The following is a 22,610-nucleotide window of genomic DNA, read 5'->3' as shown; positions in this document are numbered from 1 at the left end:
GGACCCCTTTTCCACCCCTTTAATCCCCCCCCCAATCCCTAATCCCCTTTATGCCCCTGTAATCCCCTTTATGCCTCCTGTAATCTCCTTTCCGCCCCCCCCCCCAATCCTACACCCCCCATAATCCCCTTTCCGCCCCCCCCCCCCAACCCCCTTTCTGCCCCCCTAATCCCCTTCATGCCCCCCCCGGACCCCCTTTACTCCCCCCCAATCCCCTTTCTGCCCCCCCTAATCCCCTTTAAGCCCCCCAGGACCCCCTTCCCCCTCCCAAACCCCTTTCCCCCCCCAATCCCCTCCCTGCCCCCCCCAACCCCCTTTCCACCCCCCCGAGACCCCCTTTGTGCCCCCCCCCCCCCAAATCCTACACCCCCTGGGACCCCGTTTCCACGCCCCTAATCCCATTCTCACTCCCCAGGACCCCCCTTTGCCCCCCCCCTTTGCCCTTTACTCCCCCCAGACCCCCTTCCCCCCCCCCCCCCGGACCCCTTTACTCCCCCCTAATCCCCTTCCCTCCCCCAAGACCCCCTTGCCCCCCCGACCCCCTTTCTGCCCCCCTAATCCCCCCCCCCCCCCCAAAAAAACCTTGCCATCCGCCGCGGCCCCTTTGGACTCGATGCCGGGGGGGGGCGGGAATTCCTCCCCCGGGGGGGCCTCGGAGCCCCCGGCGGCCTCGGGGGGGGGCTTGGGGCCGGGCTCGGCAGCCAGCTTGGACTGCAGCCAGCGCAGCTCCTCGGGGGACAGGATGGCCACGGGGGGGTGCAGCCGCACGTGCTCCTGGAACCTGGGGGGGGATTGGGGGCCTTTTCCTCACGTTTTAGGGTTTGGGGGAGGTTTGTTTGCGTTTCCTAGGGCCCTTTGCCCCCTTCCTAGGGCCCTTCTCCCTCCTTTTAGGGCCCTTTTCCCCCTTTTTCGGGCCCTTTTCCTTCTCTTAGGGCCCTTTTCCCCCTTTTTAGGGCCCTTTTCCCCCTTTTTAGGGCCCTTTCCCTTCTCTTAGGGCCCTTCTTCCTCTTTTGAGGGCCCTTTCCCCCCCCTTTAGGGCCTTTCCTCCCCCTTTTCCCCCTTTTTAAGGCCCTTTTCCCTTCTCTTAGGGCCCTTTCCCCTCTTTATAGTGTCCCTTTCCCTCTTTTTAGGGCCCTTCTCCCTCCTTTTAGGGTCCTTTCTCCCCTTTTTAGGGCCCTTTTCCCCCTTTTTAGGGCCCTTTCCCTTCTTTGTAGTGTCCCTTTCCCCCTTTTTAGGGTCTCTTTCCCTCTTTTGGGGCCCTTCTCCCTTCTCTTCGGGTTCTTCTCCCACCTCGACTTCCCCCCCCCTTTTTTAGTCCCCCCCCTTCTTTTAGGGCTTTTCCACCCTTTTTTTTTATTTTTCCCTTTTTTTTTAGGGTTCCTTCCCTTTCTTTTAAGACTTCTTTCCCCTCGTTTTTTAGGGCTTTTTTCCCTCTTTTTAGGGTTTTTACCCGTTTTTATTTTTCTTCCTTTTTTCCACATTTTTTTCCCATTTTTTAGCGTTTTTCCCTTTTTGTTTTTAAACTGTTTACCCCCCCCCCCCCCCCGCCATACTCTCCCTGTGGTGGCTGTAGAGCTGCGGGGGGGATTTTGGGAATATTTTTAGGGTTTCTCTCCCTCTCCACCCCTTTTTTTTTTTTTTAAGGGTTTCTCTCCCCCCCCTTTTTTATTTAGTGTCTCCCCCCTTTTCTTTTAGGGTTTTTCTCCCCCCTTTTCTTTCAGGGCTTCTCTCCCCTTCTTTTAGGGTTTCCCCCCCCGTTTTTTAGGGTTTCTCTCCCCTTCTTTTAGGGTTCCCCCCCATTTTATTTAGGCTTTCTCTCCCCTTCTTCTAGCGTTTTCCCCGTTTGTTTTTTTTTTTTAAGGTTTTCCCCCCAGTTTTTTTTTTAGGTTTTCTCTCCCCTTCTTTTAGGGTTTCCCCCCATCTTTTTTTAGGGTTTCCCCCTCCATGTTTTTTTAGGGTTCCCCCCCTGTTTTTTAGGGTTTCTCTCCCCTCCTTTTAGGGTTCCCCCCCGTCTTTTTTTAGGGTTCCCCCCCCCATTTTTTAGGGTTTCTCTCCCCTTCTTTTAAGGTTCCCCCCCCGTGTTTTTTTTAGGGTTTCTCTCCCCTTATTTTTCAGGGTTTCTCTCCTCCTTTTTATTTAGGGTTTCTCTCCCCTTCTTTTAGGGTTTCCCCCCGTCTTTTTTAGGGTTTCCCACTCCATGTTTTTTTAGGGTTCCCCCCCCCTTCTTTTAGGGTTTCCCCCTCCATGTTTTTTTAGGGTTTCTCTCCCTTTCTTTTAGCGTTTCCCCCCCGTTTTTCTTAGGGATTCACTCCCCGTTTTTTTTATTCCCCCCCCCCCCCGTTTTTTTAGGGTTTTCCCCCAATCTTTTTTTAGGGCTCCCCCCCCCCGTTTTTTTTACGGTTTTCCCCCCGTCTTTTTTTTAAGGGTTTCTCTTCCCTTCTTTTAGGGTGTTCTCCCCGTCTTTTTTTAGGGTTTCCCCCCCATGTTTTTTAGGGTTTCCCCCTCCATGTTTTTTAGGGTTTCTCTCCCCTTCTTTTAGGCTTCCCCCCCGTCTTTTTTAGGGTTTCCTCCTCCATGTTTTTTTAGGGTTTCCCTCCCCTTCTTTTAGGGTTTCCCCCCCGTTTTTTTTTAGGGATCCGCTCCCCTTTTTTTAGTTCCCCCCCCCCCCCCCCCCCCGTTTTTTTAGGGTTTTCCCCCAATCTTTTTTCAGGGTTCCCCCCCGTCTTTTTTTAAGGGTTTCTCTTCCCTTCTTTTAGGGTGTTCTCCCCGTCTTTTTTTAGGGTTTTCCCCCCTTCTTTTCGGGTTGCCCCCCCCCCCCGACACACCTCTCCCAGTGGTGGCTGTAGAGCTGCGTGGGCATGGAGAGCACCCTGTCGTAGATGGCGGTGACGGCGCGGAGGTCGCCGCGCTCGCGCTCCCACTCGACGTAGAGCTCCCACAGCTTGTCCGAGCGGAAATCCATCCCCGCCGCCGCCACCGCCGCCTCGAACACCCTGCGGGAGCCCCACGGGGGGTGAGTTTGGGGGAAAAAGGGGCGAAAAAAATAAAAAGAAAGAGGGCCACGTACCCGCGGATCTTCTGGATGGATTCGGGGAGGCTCATGTCCAGCGTGGACTGGAGGTAGGAGATGTAGTGGATCCACAGGTCCATGCTCAGCGGGATTGACTGCAGCCCGCGCTCGAAAACCTGCACCCGGAGCCGGAGGGGGGGGAAGGAGGTTTGGGACGGGGTGAAAATTAAGGGGGGGCAGCCCCAAATGAGTGGGTGGGCACCTAAGGGGGGGGCGGCCCCGTAACACTGGGGGAAATGGGGGGAAAAGGCGGTGAAACGGACCCAAAATGGCTCCAGGAGGGGAATGTCGGGGGGGGGGTGGCATACCATAATAACCTAAGGGCCCTGTAAATGGGGTGAGGAAACGGCTGGCGAGGTCCCCAAATGATTTGGGGCGATGAAGCAGTGGGGAAATGGGGTGGGGGACCCCCAAAGCGCCCCGGGGACCCCGTGAGAGCAGCAGAAGCAGCACAAAAGAGGCAGGGAAACCCCAAAATGTCTGGGGAAAACCCCAAAACGCTTTTGGGATCCCATTAAAGTGGCAAAAGGGGTGCAGAATTGGATGGAGCACCCCAAAACGCCTCAGGGCCCTAAAATTGGGGCAAAATCAATGCAAATGCAGCATGTAGCACCCCAAAACACATTGAGGACCCCAAAATCATGGCAAAATCAACCCAAAATCAGTGTGTAGGACCCCAAAATGCCTCTGGAACCCCAAAATCATGGCAAAAGCCACACAAAAGAAGTATGTAGCACCCCAAAACACCTCGAGGACCCCAAAATCATGGCAAAATCAACCCAAAATCAGTGCGTGGCACCCCAAAATGCCTCAGGGACCCCAAAATCATGGTAAAAATCAACACAAACTCAGCCTGTGGTACCCCAAAACACCTCTGGAGCCCCAAAATCATGGCAAAATTCAACACGTAGCACCCCAAAATCATGATAAAAGCATCGTGTAGCATCCCAAAACACCTCCAGGACCCTAAAAGCATGGCAAGATCAACGGAAGAGCAACGTGGAGCACCCCAAAATCATGGTAAAGGCAGAGTGCAGCACCCTAAAACTCCTTGGGGACCCCAAAATCATGGCAAAATAAACCCAAAATTAGCATGTAGCACCCCAAAACGCCTTGGGGACCCCAAAAGCGTGGCGAGATCAACACAAAATCAGCATGTGGTACCCCAAAATGCCTCAGGGACCCCAAAATCATGGCAAAACCAACACAAAATCAGCATGTGGTACCCCAAAATGCCACAGGGACCCCAAAATCATGGCAAAACCAACACAAAATCAGCATGTGGTACCCCAAATCACCTCAAGGACCCCAGAATCATGGCAAGATCAATGCCAAAGCAGCGTGTAGCACCCCAAAACACCTGGGGGACCCCAAAATCATGCCAAAATCAACACAAACTCAGTGCGTGGTACGCCAAAACACCCCTGAGGACCCCAAAATCATGGCAAAAATCAACATGTAGCACCCCAAACTTGTGATAAAAGCAGTGTGTAGCACCCCAAAACATCTCGGAGACCACAGAATTGTGGCAAAACCAACCCAAAAGCAGTGTGTAGCACCCCACAATGCCTTGGGGACCCCAAAATCGTGGCAAAATCAACCCAAAATCAGTGTATCGCACCCCAAAATGCCTCAGGGACCCCAACACCGTGGCAAAATCAACCCGAAAAGCAGCGTGTAGCACCCCAAAACGCCTCGGGGACCCCAAAATCATGGCAAAATCAAAACAAATGCAATGTGTAGCACCCCAAAACGCTTCGGGGACCCCAAAATCAGGGCAAAAATCAATGCCAAAGTAATGTGTAGCACCCCAAAAAACCTCAGGGACCCCAAAATTGGGGCAAAATCAAAGCAAAAGCAGTGTGTAGCACCCCAAAACGCCTCGGGGACCCCAAAATTGTGGCAAAAAAAAACACAAAAATAAAGTGTAGCACCCCAAAACACCTTGGGGACCCCAAAATCATGGTAAAATCAACATGTAGCACCCCAAACTTGTGATAAAAGCAACGTGTAGCACCCCAAAACATCTCGGAGACCACAGAACTGTGGCAAAACCGACCCAAAAGCAGTGTGTAGCACCCCACAATGCCTTGGGGACCCCAAAATCGTGGCAAAATCAACCCAATAGCAGCGTGTAGCACTCCAAAACACCTCGAGGACCCCAAAATCATGGTAATAATCAACCCAAAAGCAGCGTGTAGCACCCCAAAACGCCTCAAGGACTCCCAAATCATGGCAAAAATCAACCCAAAAGCAGCATGTAGCACCCCAAAACGCCCTGAGGACCCCAAAACCGTGGCAAAAATCAATGCAAAAGTGCAGCGTGTAGCACAAAAAAGGCACAAAGAACCCACAAAAATAAAGCATAGCACCCCAAAACACCTTGGGGACCCCAAAATCGTGGTAAAATCGGCATGTAGCACCCCAAAGTCATGATAAAAGCAGCATGTAGCCCCCCAAAACACCCCGAGGACCCCAAAACCGTGACAAAATCCCCGCGCACCCCCCGAACCCCCCCGGGACCCCGCGCACCTCCTCGGTCTCGGGCCCGCAGTGGAAGCGGCGCTCCATGTCGGCGTACTTCTTCCAGTAGCCGTAGCAGTACGGGTAGTGCGAGAAAAAGGCGTCGAAAGCCTTGCGGGCGGCCGGCAGGTGGTTCTGCGGGGGGGGGAGAGGGCGTTTGGGGCGAAAAGGGGCCTTTTCGGACAACACCGCAAGGCTCGGAAACGATCGCGGCTTGTTATAACCGAATTTTAACCCAAACGGCGCCTTGGAATCAATTTTCGAGGCAGCTTCTGACAGTATTGCGGGTTTTCAGAGCACACTAAGGTTAATTATAACCGGATTAAAATGAGTTTTCACCAAATTTTAACCCAAACGGTGCCTTAAAAGGAATTTTGAGGCAGTTTCTGACAATATTGCAGGTTTTTGTAGCATTAAAACAAACTTTAACCAAATTTCAAGCCAAATGGCGTCTGAAAATGAATTTTTGAGGCACCTCCTGACAACGTTATGTTTTTTCCAGCACATTAAAACAAATTTTCACCAAATTTTAACCCAAAAGGCACCTTAAAATTAATTTTTGAGGAAGCTTCTGACAATATCGCAGGTTTTCACAGCACATTAAAGTTAATTATAACCAGATTAAAGTGAATTTTAACTAAATTTTAACCCAAACGGCGCCTTAAAATGAATTTTGAGGCAGTTTCTGACAACATCGCAAGTTTTTGTAACATATTAAAATGAATTTTAACCAAATATCAAGCCAGTGCCTTAAGACGAATTTTCAAGGCAGTTTCTGACAATATCGTGGCTTTTCTTAGCACATTAAAACGAATTTTAACCAAATTTCAAGCCAAACAGTGTCTTAAGATGAATTTTCAAGGCAGTTTCTGGCAATATCATGGGTTTTTGTAGCAGATTAAACTTAATTATAATCAGATTAAAATGAATTTTAACCAAATTTTAACACAAACAGCATCTTAAAATGATTTTTAATTTAAATTTAAATGGGATTTCTATTTGGCGTGAGTTTTAACAGAATGTTTTTATGAAAATTTAACAGGGCACGGACTCAAAACAAGGTTTAATTAACATTTTAATGATCGTTTTTAACGTTTTAACGTTACTTTCCCCCGGGGCAGCAGCCTGGGGAGAGTTTTAATGAAGTTTTAATGGGGTGGAGGCTTGGGAAGGGTTTTAATAAGGTTTAAGGTGCAAGGAAAGCTTTAACGAAGGCTGGAAATTAACGGGGAGTTTTAATGAAAACTTCACAGGGCTGGAAATTAAGGGAGAATTTTAATGAAGATTTGGTAAGGAAAAGGCTCACGAAAACCTTTAATTAAGTTTTAATTGGGATGAAAATTGATTTTTACTCCAACTTTAATGGCGGGCGTTAGTTTTAACAAAGGTTTAATGGGGTGGGGGAATGGGGTGGGTTTTAATGAAGGTTTAACGGGGCTGGAAACTTGGAATTTTAACGAAAATTTAGCAAGGTCAAAAACTAACAGAGAATTTTAATGAAAATTTAATAGGATTGGAAACTAACGGAGAATTTTAACAAAGATTTAACAGGGCTGAAAACTCAAGAGTTTAAATGAAGATTTAACAGGACTGGAAACTCAGAAAAAGTTTTAATGAATATTTAATGAGACTACAAATTCCAAGAAAATTTTAATTAAGACTTAATAAGGCAGGAAACTCAAAATTTTAATGAAAATTTTACAAAACTGGAAACTAATGGGGAATTTTAACGAGGACTTAATAGGACTGGAAAATAACGGGGAGTTTTAACGAGGATTTAATGGGGCTGGAAATTCAAAGAAAGTTTCAATGAAGATTTGACGGGGCTGAAAATTCCAAATTTGAATGAAAATTTAACAAAACTTGAAACTAACGGAGAATCTTAACAAGGATTTAATAGGACTGGAAACTAATAAACAGTTTTAATGAAGATTTAATAGTATTGGAAGCTCAGAATTCCAATGAAGATTTAACAGAGATGAAAACTCAGAATTTTAATGAAAATTTAACAAAATTGGAAACGAATAGAGAATTTTAACGAGGATTTAATAGGATTAGGAACTAATAAAAAGATTTAGTGAAAATTTAGTATGACCAGAAATGCAAAGACAGTTTTAACGAAGATTTAATGGGGCTGAAAACTCAGAATTTTAACGAAAATTTAATGGGGCTAGAAACTAACGGAGAATTTTAATGGAGATTTAATAGAACTGGAAAATCAAAAAAAGATTTAATAAATATTTAACGGGACTAGAAGCTCCAAAAAAGTTTTAATTAAGATTTAATGAGCCTAAAACCTCAAAAATTTAATGAAAATTTTACAAAACTGGAAACTAATGGGGAATTTTAACGAGAATGTAATAGGATTGGAAAACAATGGGGAGTTCTAATGAAGATTTAATGGTGCTAGAAACGCAGAGTTTTAATGAAGATTTGACGGGGCTGAAAATTCCAAATTTGAATGAAAATTTAACAAAACTTGAAACCAATGGAGAACTTTAACAAAGACTTTATAGGATAGGAAAATAACGGAGAATTTTAACGAAGATTTAACGGGAATAGAAACTAATAAAGAATTTTAGTGAAGATTTAATGGGGCTGGAAACTCCAAGACTTTCAATTAAGATTTAACGGGGCTGAAAATTCAAACTTTAAAATTTGAATTTTGAAAATTCAAAACTTTAATGAAAATTTAACAAAACTTGAAACTAATGGGGGATTTTAACCAAGATTTAATAGGATTGGAAAGCAGCAGAAAGTTTTAACGAAAATTTAATAGGACTGGAAACTCAGAGAGAACTTAAACGAAGATTTAATGGGGCCACCACCTCGTAGCGTGTTTTAATGAAATTTTTAATGGGGTGGGCGCCCCGGGCAGTGTTAATTACGGCACTAACGAGCTTTTTGCCCCAAACTTTGCCCACCTCCTGCTCGACGTACTGCAGCAGCTCGGTCCAGGCAGTGAAGTCGTGGGGGTTGTCGCGCGCCGCCCGCCAGAACTTCTCAAAGTCCGGGGGGTAACCAGGGGCGGCCTCGTCCGCGGGGGGTTCGGGGTCCTGGGGGGCCGGGGGGGCCTCGGGAAGGGCCGGGGGGGGCTCCTCGGGCTCGGGGGGGGCGGCGGTGGCGCCGTTGCAGCTCTGGGAGTCGGGGCCGGCGCCGCGCTCGTCCTCAGTGCTGCTGGGCTCGGGGGGCGGCAGCTCCGCTGTGGGGGCTGCGGGGGGGGCAAAATGGGGTTAAGAAAAGGGTTTGGGGTGCCCCCCCGCCCAATTAAGGCTCCCCCCAGGATTGTTTCCCTGCTGTTTATCACCACAGCCCCTGTTGCTGCCCTATAAACACTACAAAACTCCCCCAGCCCCATAATGCTCAGCTTCGGAGCGCCCCCCCCCATAAAGCCCCTAAAACCCACCCCAAAGCCCCCCTGTAACTCTCATAACCCCCAACAAACCCCCTTAACCCCTCATAAGCCCCCCCAGCCCACCTCATAGGCCCCCCCAATACCTTCCCAACCCCATAAACCCCCTTATAACCCCCCCAAACCCCACAAAAATCTACCCCAACCCCATAAAACCCCCATAAACCCCCCAACTCGCCTCAAGCACTCCCCATAACCCCCCAGCCCCATAAATCCCCCAAATCCCCCCCAAACCCCACAGCCCCCTGTAACCCCCCCAAAATCCCATAAAATCCCCCCCAAACCTCATAAACCCCCTCATAATCCCCTCTAACCCACCACAAAGCCCCCCCCAAACCCCACAGATCCCCCATAACCCCCCCAACCCCATAAAATCCCCATAAACCACCCCAACCCACCTCAAGGTCCCCCCAACCACCCCCCAGCCCCATAATCTCCTTCATAAACCCCATAAAATCCCCCCCAAACCCCACAGCCCCCCCCACAACGCCCCCCAACCCCATAAAACCCCCATAAACCCCCCAACCCACTTCAAGGCCCCCCGTAACCCCCCCAAGCCACATAAATGCCTTCATAGCTCCCCCCAACCCCATAAATCCCCTCATAAATCCCCCCAAACCCCATAACCCCCCTCCCCCCCCTTAAAACCCCCTTAATTCACCCAACCCACCTCAAGGCCCCCTCATAACCCCTCCAACCCCCACCAATCTCCTCACAAACCCTCCCCATCCCCCCCCAAACCCCATAAAATCCCCCGCACCCCCCCCCCGTCCCTCACCGGTGCCCCCCCCGCCGCCGTCGCCGTCCCCCAGCGCCCCCTGAGCGCTCCCGGGCGCCTCAGGCCCCTCCGCCGCCATCTCGCCGCCCCCCCCCTCCCCCACGGCGCATGCGCGGCGCGCAAGGCTCCGGGCGGAACCACCGAGGCGCCTGCCCAGAGCGGCCGCGCCCAGCGGCCCTCCTGTCCCCCTTGGAGGACCCGCGGTGCCCTGAGATCACCATAGAGATGCGGCACCATAGAGGCGAGGCCGGAAGCGAGGCTAGAAGGGCCCGGAGCTGGGCGCCAACCATAGAGACGGCCATAGGGAAGCATTGGTGGGTGAGAGAGCAGAGCGGCTCGTGGAGGACTTGTCCTGCAGCCTTTATTCCGCCTATGTACAATTAAGCTCTTACAAATGTTTACACTATTTACAAATTAAATAATTAACCCGCCGCGGCGGGAGAGGGGGGCTGGGTGAGTTAACGGGGGCGGGTTTTGGGGCGAAAAGGAGGGGGTTTGGGGCCAAACGGGGCAGGTTTGGGGGCGAAAAGGAGGGGTTTTAGGGTCAAAGGGGGCGGTTTTGGGTCAAAGGGAGGGCTTGGTGGTGAAAAGGAGGGGTTTAGGGTGAAAACTAGGAGCTTAGGGTCAAAGGGAGGGGTTTTAGGGTGAAGAGGAGGGGATTTGGGGTCAAAACGGGGCATTTCGGGGGTCAAAAGGGAGGGGTTTGGGGTCAAAAAAAGGGATTTGGGACCGAAGGGGGCGGTTCTGGGATGACAAGGAGGGATCTTGGGGGCAAAATGGGCTGATTTAGGGTCAAAAGGAGGGATTCTGGGGATAAGGGATGGGTTTCGGGGTCAAAAAAAAGTTTGGGGTGAAAAGGAGGGATTTTAGGGTCACAAGGAGGAGTTTTAGGGTCAAAAAGAAGGGATTTGGGGCCAAAAGGAAGGGATTTGGTGTCCAAAGTAGGGATTTGGGGTTAAAATGAGGGGTCTTAGGGTCAAAAAGAAGGATTTTGGGGTCAAAGGGGGCGTTTTTGGGGCCAGATGCCCCCCTTTGCAAACCCCCTCCTTTACTCCCCTTTTCAAACCCGCCCCGAAACGAAGGAAAACCCCGAGGAACCCACCCCAAAAATCCTCGACCAGCCGCAGCTCCGCCGTTTCCACTCCAAATTAAACAAACAAAAAAAACCGATTAAAAGATCAACTCCCGCCTCGTTATTGCCCGATTTTGCCTAAACGAGCCCAAAATTCCACCCCTGGCCCCCCCCCGGCCCCCGTTTTTCCCTGAGATTTTGGGGCTCCTGGAAGCCCGCTCGGTTCGAAGAGGCACTGAAGGGCGAGGGCCAACGGGGTTTGCGGCCGGGGTCGCCTTCCCGGGGGGAAAACGGGGTGAAAACCCCACATTTTGGGGCCACGAGGGGGTGAAACGCCCTCAACCCCCCCCCCGGGGCTGTCCCGAGGATAAAGGGTTAATACTGCAAGGAGGGGGGGGCGGAAATCACCCCAAAATCCCAAATGGCTCAAAGCTTTCGGGTTTGACCCCAAAACTGAAGCGGGTTGGGGGGTTGAGAGCCGCCGGGGGGGGGGGACCCGAGAAGAAAACTGGGTTAAAACCACGAGGTTTTGAGCAATTTCAAAGGGGGACGGTGTTTTCATAACCGAACCCCGTCCCAAATCCGGAGGTAGAGAAAAATGGGGTGAAAATGGGCAAAAACGGGTCAGGGGGCACTGCTGAGGGGAACTCCCCCCCAACAGGGGAGGCCGTGAGCCTCCAGATTGCTTTTTTTTTTGGGGTGAAAAGTGGGGGGAAAAGGAGGCGCGGGCGGCTCGTGGGGGGCTCCAAAATGGAGGGCGAGGGGAGTCTCCGAAAGGGAGGCCGAGGGGGGCAGCGGCCCTCCAAGGGTCCCCCCAAAACGGAGGCCGGGGGGTGCGGCGGCCTCTGAGCATCCCCAAAATGGAGGCCGAGGGCGTCAGCGGCCTCCGGGGGGGGGGGGGGGTCTCCAAAAGGGAGGCTGGGGCCGTCAGAGGGAGGGGGCCGGGGCCGGCGCCCCCAGTTTCCGCAGGCGGCGGCGGCGCAGCTCGGCCGTGTCGGGTTCGCCGGGCGCGGGTGAGCCTTCGGCCTCCTCCTCCTCCTCCTCCTCTTCCTCCTCCTCAGGGCGGGGGGTGAAGCCTTCGGCACCTGAGGGGCCCGGGGGATCTGGGGGGAGTGGGCAAGGGAGAAAAGGGACCCGTTAGCTCCCGATTCCAAACCCGGTCTGAGACCCGGTCTGAGACCAGCTCTGAGACCCGATTCCAAACCTGGTCTGAGACCCGATTCCAAACCTGGTCTGAGACCAGCTCTGAGACCCGATTCCAAACCCGGTCTGAAACCCGGTCTGAGACCCGATTGCAAACCCGGTCTGAGACCCGATTGCAAACCCGGTCTGAGACCCGATTCCAAACCCGGTCTGAGACCCGATTCCCCCCAAATACACGCACCGGAGGAGCTGGGCTCGGCGGGGGGCGAGGGGGCGCCGGGCTCCGTGGTGGTGGGGGGTTGGGGAGCAGCGGTGGGGGGCCGGGGGGGCCTGGAGGGAGAAAATGGGGAGAAAAGGTTAAAAAGGAAACCCCCCAAAATGGCTTTTGGGCGGTGAGGGGCCGCCTCACTCCCCCCTCCCCTATTTCCCCTTTCCCAATTTTCCCCTTTTCCTCCCCAATTTTCCCCTTCCCTAATTTCTCCTGCCCCCCAATTTCTCCTTCTTCCCCCTACCAATTTCCCCCAATCCAGCCTTTCCCCTCCAATTTCCCCCCACCCCCCCTTTCACCCCCATCTTCTCCCCTTTCACCCCCAATTTCCCCCCAAATCCCCCTCTTCCCCCCAAATTTCCCCCCAATCTCCTCTTTCCCCCTGAATTCCCCCCAAATCCCCCATCCCCCAAATTCTCCCCGCACACCCCAAACGCCCCATAATCCAATTTCCCCCCCCAAATCCCCCACCCCCCAATCCCCTTATCATCCCCCCAGACCCCAAGCCCCCTCCCCTTCCCCCGCAATTACACCCCAATGCATCTTTTCTCCCCTTCCCCCCAAATCCCATTTCCCCCCCCAAATTCCCCCCTTTCCACCTCCCAACCCCCTCAATTCCCCCCGACCCCCAATACCCCAAATCCCCTTCTCCGCCCCAAAACCCTCTCCCACCCCCTAACCCCCCCACATCCCCATTCCCCCCTCACCCCCTTATTACTCCCCCAAATCCCCCTTTCCACCCCAAATCCCCCCATTCCTCCCAACCCCCCCAAAACCCCTCCCAGCCCCCCAAATCCCCCCATTCCCCCTAAACCCCCTCCCAGCCCCCCCCCCAAATCCCCCCATTTCCCCCCCAGACTCCCTCCCAAACCCCCAAATCCCCCCAAACCCCCTCCCAACCCCCCCCAAACCCACCAAATCCTCCCCATTTCCCCCCCAAAACCCCCCAAATCCCCCCCATTTCCCCTCCCAGCCCCCCCAACCCCCCAAATCCCCTCCCAGCCCCCCCCAAAGACCCCAATCCCCCCAAACCCCCCAAAATCCCCCCCAGCACCCCCCAAAGCCCCCAACCCCCCCAAATGCCCCCCAATTCCCCCCCAAAACCTCTCCCAGCCCCCCCAAAGCCCCCAACCCCCCCCAAAGCCCCCAAATCCCCCCTTAGACCCCTCGCAGCCCCCTCCCAAACCCCCCCCAAATCCCCTCCCAGACCCCTCCCAACCCCCCCAAATCCCCCCCCCGACCCCAAATCCCCCCCCGGCCCTACCCCAGCGCCGCCAGCACGCTCAGGTACTGGTTGATCTGCAGCATGGCGGCGTCCAGCAGCGTGTGGATGTCCCGCAGGCACCGCAGCCGCGCCTCCACGTGCTGCCGCTCGTGGCCCTCCAGCGCCCGCAGCTCCTCCGCCGTCAGCCCCGCGAAGCCCGCGGGGGGCACCGGCATCGGGGGGAACCCTGCGGGGGTCCGCGGGTGAGGGACAAAAGGGGAAAACCCCCCCAAAAAATCCCCTAAGAAAAAACCTCAACCGGAGGCTTACCGAAAAGCGGAGGCCACGGCATCGCCAGCCACGGGGGCGGGAGGGGAAGGGTGGAGGCGTCGGCGGGTCTGGGAGCTAAGGGGTTAAAAAAACGCGGTCGCAGGGGTGGGAAATGGAAGATTTGTCCCCAAAATTAGGGTGGGGAGAGGGGGGAGGCTCACCTGAAGCGGCAGCGGGGCTCGGAGCCGGGTTTTCGGAGCCGTTGGGGGCGGGAGGGAAGGGCCCCACGGGGGGCCAGAAGGGGAACATGCCCGGGGGAAAGGGCGGCAGCATCCCCTGCGGGACTGGGGGAAAAACGGGAAATCAGCCAAAACACCCCAAAATTCCCTTAAAACGGTCGGCTGCAGGCGCAGGTTCGATGCTGGCTTCGAGTTTCCCCAAAATCAGGCTGAAATCCTACAGTTTTGGGGCACCCCGAAAGCAAAAAGCCGTGGTTTTTGGGTGTAGGGTTTCTTATTGGGGTCGTTTTTTCCCTTTTTGGGGTCGTTTTTCCCTTTTTGGGGCCAGAAGGGGAACATGCCTGGGGGAAAGGGCAGCAGCATCCCCCGCGGGACTTACAGGAAAAGAGAAATCAGAGCCAAAATACCCCAAAATCGCTTTAAAACGACGGCCTGAAGGTGCGGGTTTGATGTCCCCTTACAGTTTCCCGAAAACCAGGCTGAAATCCTACAGTTTTGGGGCATCCCAGAAGCAAAAAGCTGTGGGTTTGGGTGTGGGTTTTCTTTCTGGGATGGCTTTTCCCCCTCGTTTGGGGTTTTTTCGCTTTTTGGAGGGCACTTTTTTCCTTTCTGGGGTGGCTTTTCCCTTTTTGGGGACCTCTTTTCCCTTTTTGGGGCACGGTTTCTCCTTTGAGGACCAGCTTTTCCCTTTTTGGGAGCTGTTTTTTTTCCTTTCTGGGGTGAGTTATTCCTTTTTCAGGATGGCTTTTCCTCTTTTTTGGGGGCACGCTTTTTCCTTTTTGGGATGGGTTTCTCCCTTTTTGGGGACCTTTTTCCCTTTTTTGTGCGGGTTTTTCTTTTTTGGGGGGCGTTTTCCCTTTTTGGGGACACGTTTTTCCCTTTCTGGGGTGAGTTCTTCCCTTTTTGGGGACATGTTCTCCCTTTCTGGGGCACATTTTTCTTTTCTGGGGTGGGTTTTTCCCTTTTTTGGGTGTAGGTTTTCCTCTTTGGGGCACATTTTCCATTTCTGGGGTAGGTTTTTCCCTCTTTGGGACACATTTTCCCCTTTTGGGGGCATGTTTTTCCTCTCTGGGGTATGCTTTCCCCTTCTTGGGGACACATTTTCCCTTTCTGGAGCGTGTTTTCCCCTTTTTTGGGGCACATTTTCCCTTTCTGGGGTAGGTTTTTTCCTCTTTGGGGCAGTCCTTTCCCCTTTTTTGGGGCACATTTTCCCTTTCTGGGGTGCGTTTTCCCCTTTTCTGGGGGCACGTTTTTCCTTTCTGGGGTGGGTTTTCCCTTTTTGGGGGCACATTTTCCCCTCTTTGGGGCGAGACTTTCCTTTTTGGGGCCCTTTTTCCTCCCCTTTGGGGCAGACTTTTCCCATTTTGGGGGCACATTTTCCCTTTCTGGGCCGTGTTTTCCCCTTTTTTGGGGCGCTTTCTCCCCCTTTTTGGGGCGCTGATGCTCACAGTTCGGGGGCTGCGGCGCCGGCGGGGTCTGCGGCGGGGGCTGCGGCTGCTCGGGGGGCTCCGGGGGGGGCTGCGCGGGGAGGGAGGCGCGGAGCACGTCCATGCGGCACGTGGGGCACGTCTGCTGCCGCTGGAACCACGACCGCAGGCAGCTGGCGGGGAAAGACAGCGGGATTTAGGGGTTTACCAGCCCCCTGCCCCAAAGTTACAGCCCCCTGACCCCCTATTTTTGACCAGCGAGACAAATAACACCACCCTGACCCCAAATTTTTGTCCTCAGCGGTGAATCACCTCCCCCAAATCCCAAATCTTTGTCCTGGGGGATGAATCACAACCCCCTGGATCCCAAATCTTTGTTCAGGGTGTCAAGTAACACTCCCCAAACCCCAAATCTCTGTCCTGAGTGGTGAATAACACCCTCTAAACCCCAATTTTTTTGTCCTGCATGACAAATGACACCCCCCAAATCCCAAACTTCTGTCCTGTGGGACGAATCACATCCCCCTGGATCCCAAATCCTTGCCCTGCCTGACAAATAACACCCCCCAAACCCCAAATCCTTGCCCTGCCTGACAAATAACACCCCCCAAACCCCAAATCCTTGCCCTGCCTGACAAATAACACCCCCCAAACCCCAAATCCTTGCCCTGCCTGACAAATAACACCCCCCAAACCCCAAATCCTTGCCCTGCCTGACAAATAACACCCCCCAAACCCCAAATCCTTGCCCTGCCTGACAAATAACACCCCCCAAACCCCAAATCCTTGCCCTGCCTGACAAATAACACCCCCCAAACCCCAAATCCTTGCCCTGCCTGACAAATAACAACCCCACGACCCCATATTTTTGTCCAGCGTGGTGAATAACACCCCCCTGACCCCAAATCCTTGTCCTATGTGACAAATAACACAGTGCAGACCCCAAACCTTCGACCAGGGTGACAAATAACGCCCCCCCAACCCCAAACCTTCGTCCCGCTGGGCGAACAACGCCCCCCCGGACCCCAAACCTTCGTCCCGTGGGGCAAATCCCACCCCCCAGACCCTAAATCTTTGACCAACGTGATGAATAGCACCCCCCAAACCCCAAATCTTTCTCCTGTGTGATGAATAACACCCGCCAAACCCCAAATCTTTGTCCTGCACGACAAATAACACCCCCCAGACCCCAAACCTTTGTCCCATGGGGCAAACAACGCCCCCCAGACCCCAAACCTTCGTCCCGTGGGACGACTCCCGCCCCCCAGACCCCAAACCTTTGCCCCCGGTGTCCTTTGGGCCCCCACCTGGTGTGGAAGATGTGGTTGCAGGGCAGGCGCTTGGCGCCCGTCACCATCTCCTCGCGGCAGATGATGCAGACGTTGTCCACGGCCTGCAGCTCCTCCGGGGTGGCGTCGGGGTAGCTGCGGGGGAAAAGGGGTTACGGGGAAAGATCTGGGGAAAAAGGGACCGGGAACGGCCCCCCCCGCGGCGGTCTCCAGGGGTTTGTGGCTGAAATGAAGCTTTGGGGGCATCTGCGAAGAGGTTTTCCCTATAAAGTCTCTCTAAGGGGGGTTTAAGGGGATCCACAAACCCCTTTTCCCCTATAAGTTCTCTCCAAGGGGGATTTAAGGGGATCCACAAACCCTTTTTCCCCTATAAGTTCTCTCCAAGGGGGATTTAAGGGGATCCACAAACCCTTTTTTCCCTATAAGTTCTCTCCAAGGGGGATTTAAGGGGATCCACAAACCCTTTTTCCCCTATAAGTTCTCTCCAAGGGGGGTTTAAGGGGATCCACAAACCCTTTTTCCCTGTAAGTTCTCTCCAAGGGGGATTTAAGGGGATCCACAAACCCTTTTCCCCCATAAGGTCTCTGTAAGGGGAATTTAAGAGCACCTGCAACCCCTTACTCCCTACAAGATCTTTCCAAGGGGGATTTCATGGGATCCACAACCCTATAAGGTCTCTCCAAGGGGGATTTAAAGGCACCTTTTAACCCCTTTCTCCACATATAATCTCTCCAAGAGGGATTTAAGGGCATCCACAACCCCATTTTCCCCTCTATGGGGGATTTAAGGGATTCTGCAACCTCTTTGTCCCCTATAAAATCTTTCTCAGGGGGATTTCATGGGATCCACAACCCTACAAGGTCTCTCCAGGGGGAATTTCACGGGATCTGCAACCCTATGAGCTCTTTCCAAGGAGGGTTTAAGGGAGTCTGCAACCCCTTTGTCCCTATAAAGTCTCTCCAAGGAGGATCAAAGGGATCCACAACCCTACAAGGTCTCTCCAAGGGGGACTTAAAGGGATCCACAACCCCTTTCTCCCTCCGAGGTCTCTCCAAAAGGGATCCCCAACCCTCCGAGTCCTTCCTACCCCCCTTCTCTTGGTAAAAACCAGTTGTTTTCCCCCCAAAACCCTCCTCCGCCTCATTTTTCGGCCCCAAACCAAGCCCGCCGGCGGCTCCGCGCGCTACTCACAGCGTGTTCATGTTGCGGATGGCGCGGCGGGACATGATGGCGTCGGTCACGGCTTTCTTAAACTGCCTGCGAGGAAACGGGGACGAATTCGGGGTCACGAAGGAGGAGGCCCGGCCCCGAAAGCCGCCCCGAAGGCGCTCACCTCATGGCCAGGTACATGGGGCGGATGGCGAAGAGGGGGAAGGTGTGCACTTTGATCATGATGGTCATGAAGGCCATGTAGAGGAGGACTTTGATGAAACCTGGGGGGGGGAAAAAAGCAAGTTAGGGACGGGTTTTAAATAGTTGTGGGGTGGGGGAAGCGGGACGGGACCCCGAAGGTGGTTTAGGAGGCGCTTCGGGGGCTTGTTCCACCCCGTCAGCCGCCTCCGACCACCAATCCCGCTGCCGCTACCGCAGATAAAACCCGACGAGGCGGCAAAGGGGATTTTAAGGGGGTGGAAAACCCCGTAAATCGGGGAGGAAAAGGAGGAAAAGGCCGGCGGGAGCTCGGCGTACCCGTGAAGAGCTCCGTGTACAGCATGTAGACGGCTTTGCTGTCCCAGGGGTTCTCGTTCTGCAGGTCGATGGAGTGCAGGACGTACTTGATGAAGATGGTGAGGACCATGGTCATGAGGATGGCGTACTGCGGGGCACGAAGAGGGCAGCGGGGGCTCAGGACCGGCTTGGGGGGGGGGCTCCGGGAGCAGTTTGGGACCAGCACGGGGCTGGGGGGCCTCACCTCGAAGCCGAAAACCAGCTGGACGGAGGCTCCCCGCGTGAGGATGCTGTGGTACGCGTGGCTGACGAAGAGGAAATCCAGGAGCCCCAGCAGGAACATGAGGGCTGCGGCAGGGGGGGACGAGGGAGAAAAAAAAAAGGCAGGTTAGGGACCCCAAAACTGGGGGAGAAACCCCAGAAACAAACGGGGCCGCTGCGAAAAGGGATGGCACCCCGAAACGCCTCCCGCTGCGCCAGCGGGATCAGCCCCCGTGGGGCTGATTGGGGTTAATTAGTGTCGGGAACGAGGCTGGTATCACCACGAGCTCATTAGGAACCCCCCTGCCCGCATCCCAACCCCTATTTCCAAGGCCAATCCCCTGCTAATTCCTCCCCCAGCCCACTTGTGGTCTCTAAATCCCTTCCCCGCAACCAAAAACACGTTTTCCTACGCGTCTCGGACCCCATTTTCCCCCAAAACACTTTTTCCTATACATCTGGGATCCCATTTTCCCCCAAAACGCGTCTTCCTATGCATCTGGGATCCCATTTCCCCCAAAAACGTGTCTTCCTATGCATCTGGGATCCCATTTCCCCCAAAAATGCATCTTCCTACACATTTGGGATCCCATTTTCCCCAAAAACGTGTTTTCCTATGCATCTGGGACCCCGTTTTCCCCCAAATGAGCATTTTCCTACGTGTCTGGGACCCCATTTTCCCCCAAAACACGTTTTCCTACACATCTGGGATCCCATTTTGCCCTCAGACCCCTCCTGAAGCACCTTTTCCCCACCCGAACCCCAGAGCTCATTAAATCCCCAGCCAGGCCCTCATTAACGGAGCAGCCCCGATAACGTTATCTCACCCCACGCGTTCCCCCCCCCCCCCCCCCCCCCCCATGCAAATACAGCGCCGAAATTATCTTTCCTGCCCAGCTACGGAGGAGGCAAAGCTCCCCCCAAGCTGGGAACGGGAAGGATCCGGCCCTGGGGGGGGGGGAAGGCGCCACTCACACACGATACGGAAGTGGAAGAGCCAAGAGATGTTGGGGCTCCGCTCCATCTGCGGGAAAAGGGGAGAAAACGCTAAAAAACCCTCCCCTCCGGACCCCCAAAATCAAGTTTTTTTGCCTGGTTTTTCACTCACGAAGTCCACCCGGTCCTCGGCCAGCCAGTGGAAGCACTTGAGGAAGAGGAGGAGGGTGAAGAGGGCGACGAAGCGCGGGCTGAAGTCGTCCCTGAAGACGGTGAAGGCCAGGCAGGTCTCCGTCACCGCGTACCACGAGCGCTCCAGGAGGTGCTGCACGAGAAAGGGAGCTGGCAGGGCGCACAGGGGAGCCCACAATCGCCCCCGGACCCCAAAAAATCAAATAAATCACCCCAAAGACCCATTAACATCCCCCTCAGCCCAGCAGAATTCATCCCTGGAATCCTAAATCTGCCCTAAATCAGAGAATTTAGCTCCCCAGGATGGAAAGAAAATCAAATAATCCCCCCAAAAACTCTTAACATCTCCCTCGGCCCCACAGGATTCAGCCCTGGAATCCTAAATCCTCCCTAAATCTAAGAATTTTGCTCCCCAGGGTGGAAAAAAACCTAATAAAGCACCTCTGAGCCCCCCCCAAAATTCAATAAAAACCTCTAAAACCCGTTAACATCCCCCTCAGCCCCACAGGATTCACCCCTGGCATCCTCAACGCTCCCTGAATTAGAGGATTTAGTGCCCTCAAGCCCTCCAGGATGGGAAAAAAAATCAAATAAAAGCCCCAAAACACGTTAACATCCCCCTCAGCCCCACAGATTCGGCCCCGGAGTCCTAAACCCTCCCAAAAATCAGAGGATTTCGGGCCAATCTCGGCTCACCTCCATCTCCGCCGCCCGCAGCTGCCCGAAGAAAACCTTGCCCATGAATTTGCCCAGCAGGAAAACCAGCACGAAGGCCTGGATGTAGAGAACCTGCGGGGGGAAAGAGAGATGGGGAGATTTTTTGCGGGAAAAAGGGGCAGTTTGGGCCAAAAGGGGGCAGTTTGGGAGCGCAAAGGGCGGCTTTGGGGCCAAAAGGGGGCAGTTTGGGGGCGCAAAGGGCCGCTTTGGGGCCAAAAGGGGGCAGTTTGGGGGCGCAAAGGGCCGCTTTGGGGCCAAAAGGGGGCAGTTTGGGGGCGCAAAGGGCCGCTTTGGGGCCAAAAGGGGGCAGTTTGGGGGCGCAAAGGGCCGCTTTGGGGCCCCGAAAGCAGAAGTGAGCCCCCGCACGGCGTTCAGGCGTGACTCCACGCGCCGCCGCCGGCCTCATTTCCCCTCAACCGCCCCTAATTAATTAATTACCCGCCAGCAAACCCGTCAGGGAAAGCTTCTGCGGCAGGAAATAAACAAACCTCGCGCTCTTCGCGGCCGTTACCCGCGTCAAAATAGACAGAGGGGGCGCCGCCGGCGGAGGCAGTTCCGCGTTTTCTCCCCCAAAAGCGGGATTTTGCCCCCGAATCTTTTACCGGGGGGGGTTTTTTTTGGCTCCCCCCCATACTCACGGCCATGCTGGGGCTGGATTTGGTGAGATAAACCACGGTGGGGTAGAACTGGTGCTTGAGGTAGTAGGCGTGCGCCACCACGGCCGTGGTGAGCGCCAGGCTCCCCGCCATCACCGCCGCCGTGCACAGCATCTCCGCGGCCCGGCCGCCTGCAGGGAGGGGGGGGGAAAGGGGTTTTTGGGGGGAAAAAATGGGGAAAAAAGGGTTAGCGCGGTGTGAAATTAGGGGCCGGGGGGGCATCGGGGCGGGTTGGGGCTCGGTGGCAGCGGGGGGTTGTTAAATGCCGGGGTCTGGCCCCAGATTTGGCCCCGTTCGTGGCTCCCCCTGCACCCCAAAGCCCCCCCGATCCCCCCACTCCTATCTACGTAACCCCCTCCATGTCTCAGCCCCCAGAAGCCCCCCCAAACCCCCCCCGTCCTACCTATGCCCCCCAACCTCCCCCCAAAGCATCACAGCCCCCCGTAAGTGCCCCCAAAGCCCCCTCCCACCCCCTAAACCCCCCAATCCCCATCTACATGCCCCCCAACCACCCCTCCACTAAGTCACAACCCCCATAAGTGCCCCAAAAGAGCCCCCAAAGCCCCCCCACACCCCCAAACCCCCCAATCCCTACCTACGTGCCCCCCAACCACCACCCCACTGCGTCACGCTCCCAATTAGCACCCCCAAATTCCCCCCCCACTCCAACCTATATGCCCTAAACACCCCCTTCTGTATCAGACCCCCCCATAACCACCCCCAAACCCCCCCACCCTCCCAAACCCCCCAACACCTATCTACGTGCCCCCCAACCACCCCTCCACTAAGTCACACCCCCCATAAGCGCCCCAAAAGAGCCCCCAAAGCCCCCCCACACCCCCTAAACCCCCCAATCCCCATCTACGTGCCCCCCCAACGACCCTCCTACTGTGTCACACCCCCCATAAGCGCCCCCAAAACCCCCCCACTCCAACCTATATGCCCTAAACACCCCCCTCCGTATCGGAGCCCCCCAATAAGCGCCCCTAAAGCCCCCCCCACTCCCCTAAACCCCCCATTCCCAACTATATGCCCCCCAACGACCCCCCCACTGCGTCACACCCCCCACAAGCACCCCCAAAGCCCCCCTACTCCTACCTACGTGCCCCCCACCCCCCCTCCCTGTCACAGCCCCCCATAAGCGCCCCCAAAGGCCCCTCACGCCCCCTAAACCCCCCCAGCCCCCTCTAACCCACCCCAAACCGCCCTCACGGCCCTCCCCCGCCCCCCTAGCCCCCCCCTTTCCCCTCACGACACAGACTCTGAACCCCCCCCACTCACCCGGCCCCGCCGCCGCCGCCGCGCCCCCCGCCTCAGGCCGCTCCTCCCTCAGCCGGAAGCGCCTCGGCGCGAGACACCTCACTTCCGGCCTGCCTGCACCACACGCAGCCCTGCGGGGGGGGGGAAGAGGACAGAACGAAGGGGTCCTTTCACCGTTTCCCCTCCACCTAAATTCCTCCATCTCCTTTTTATCTCTGCAGACAT

General features: G+C 54.7%; 3 protein-coding genes across 4 annotated transcripts in view; all 3 read right to left on the bottom strand.

The window, feature by feature from the left end:
* LOC310888560 (uncharacterized protein) overlaps positions 1-9,934 on the bottom strand; it is an 11,832-nt gene extending 1,898 nt beyond the window's left edge. Inside the window, exons 1-6 of the mRNA XM_083815348.1 lie at positions 9,784-9,934; positions 8,518-8,804; positions 5,603-5,728; positions 3,068-3,186; positions 2,826-2,993; positions 583-781 (exon numbers count right to left, since the gene is read on the bottom strand). Coding sequence (XP_083671474.1) covers positions 583-781; positions 2,826-2,993; positions 3,068-3,186; positions 5,603-5,728; positions 8,518-8,804; positions 9,784-9,862 — 978 coding nt within the window. The 5' untranslated portion in view covers positions 9,863-9,934. The remainder of the gene's footprint in view (positions 1-582; positions 782-2,825; positions 2,994-3,067; positions 3,187-5,602; positions 5,729-8,517; positions 8,805-9,783) is intronic.
* Positions 1-22,610, bottom strand: part of FAU (FAU ubiquitin like and ribosomal protein S30 fusion) — a 54,377-nt gene that overhangs the window by 14,439 nt on the left and 17,328 nt on the right. The window lies entirely within an intron of this gene.
* Positions 10,225-22,602, bottom strand: SYVN1 (synoviolin 1). 2 transcript variants are annotated; one of them, XM_083815375.1, is made up of 16 exons: positions 22,407-22,602; positions 21,108-21,256; positions 20,449-20,541; positions 19,733-19,885; positions 19,600-19,648; positions 18,608-18,711; positions 18,385-18,469; positions 18,029-18,128; positions 17,887-17,952; positions 16,714-16,830; positions 15,428-15,579; positions 13,962-14,084; positions 13,801-13,875; positions 13,531-13,717; positions 12,240-12,328; positions 10,225-11,958 (listed from the first exon to the last, which is right to left on the bottom strand). In XM_083815375.1, the coding sequence occupies exons 1-16, from the start codon at positions 22,585-22,587 to the stop codon at positions 11,783-11,785; spliced, it is 1,899 nt and encodes a 632-aa protein (XP_083671501.1). In that variant the 5' UTR covers positions 22,588-22,602; the 3' UTR covers positions 10,225-11,782. The 2 variants fall into 2 exon arrangements, with proteins under 2 accessions (XP_083671501.1, XP_083671500.1); XM_083815374.1 differs by having other exon boundaries at positions 10,233-11,958; positions 18,385-18,511.

This window comes from Anser anser (genome assembly GCF_964211835.1).
Source record: "Anser anser genome assembly, chromosome: 39".
Classification (NCBI taxonomy): domain Eukaryota; kingdom Metazoa; phylum Chordata; class Aves; order Anseriformes; family Anatidae; genus Anser; species Anser anser.
The sequence above is the reverse complement of the archived record's forward strand: the minus strand, read 5'-3'. Positions and strand labels throughout refer to the sequence as shown.

What these genes read in the sequence shown, in the direction of transcription:
- SYVN1 (XM_083815374.1), bottom strand. Translation starts at nt 22,587, where the DNA reads ATGGAGGAATTTAGGTGGAGGGGAAACGGTGAAAGGACCCCTTCGTTC. An exon ending in AGCTGGTTTTCGGCTTCGAG is followed by an intron (nt 18,512 to 18,607) that starts GTGAGGCCCCCC and finishes CGTGCCCCGCAG; the next exon opens with TACGCCATCCTCATGACCAT. An exon ending in CCCATGTACCTGGCCATGAG is followed by an intron (nt 17,953 to 18,028) that starts GTGAGCGCCTTC and finishes GTTTCCTCGCAG; the next exon opens with GCAGTTTAAGAAAGCCGTGA.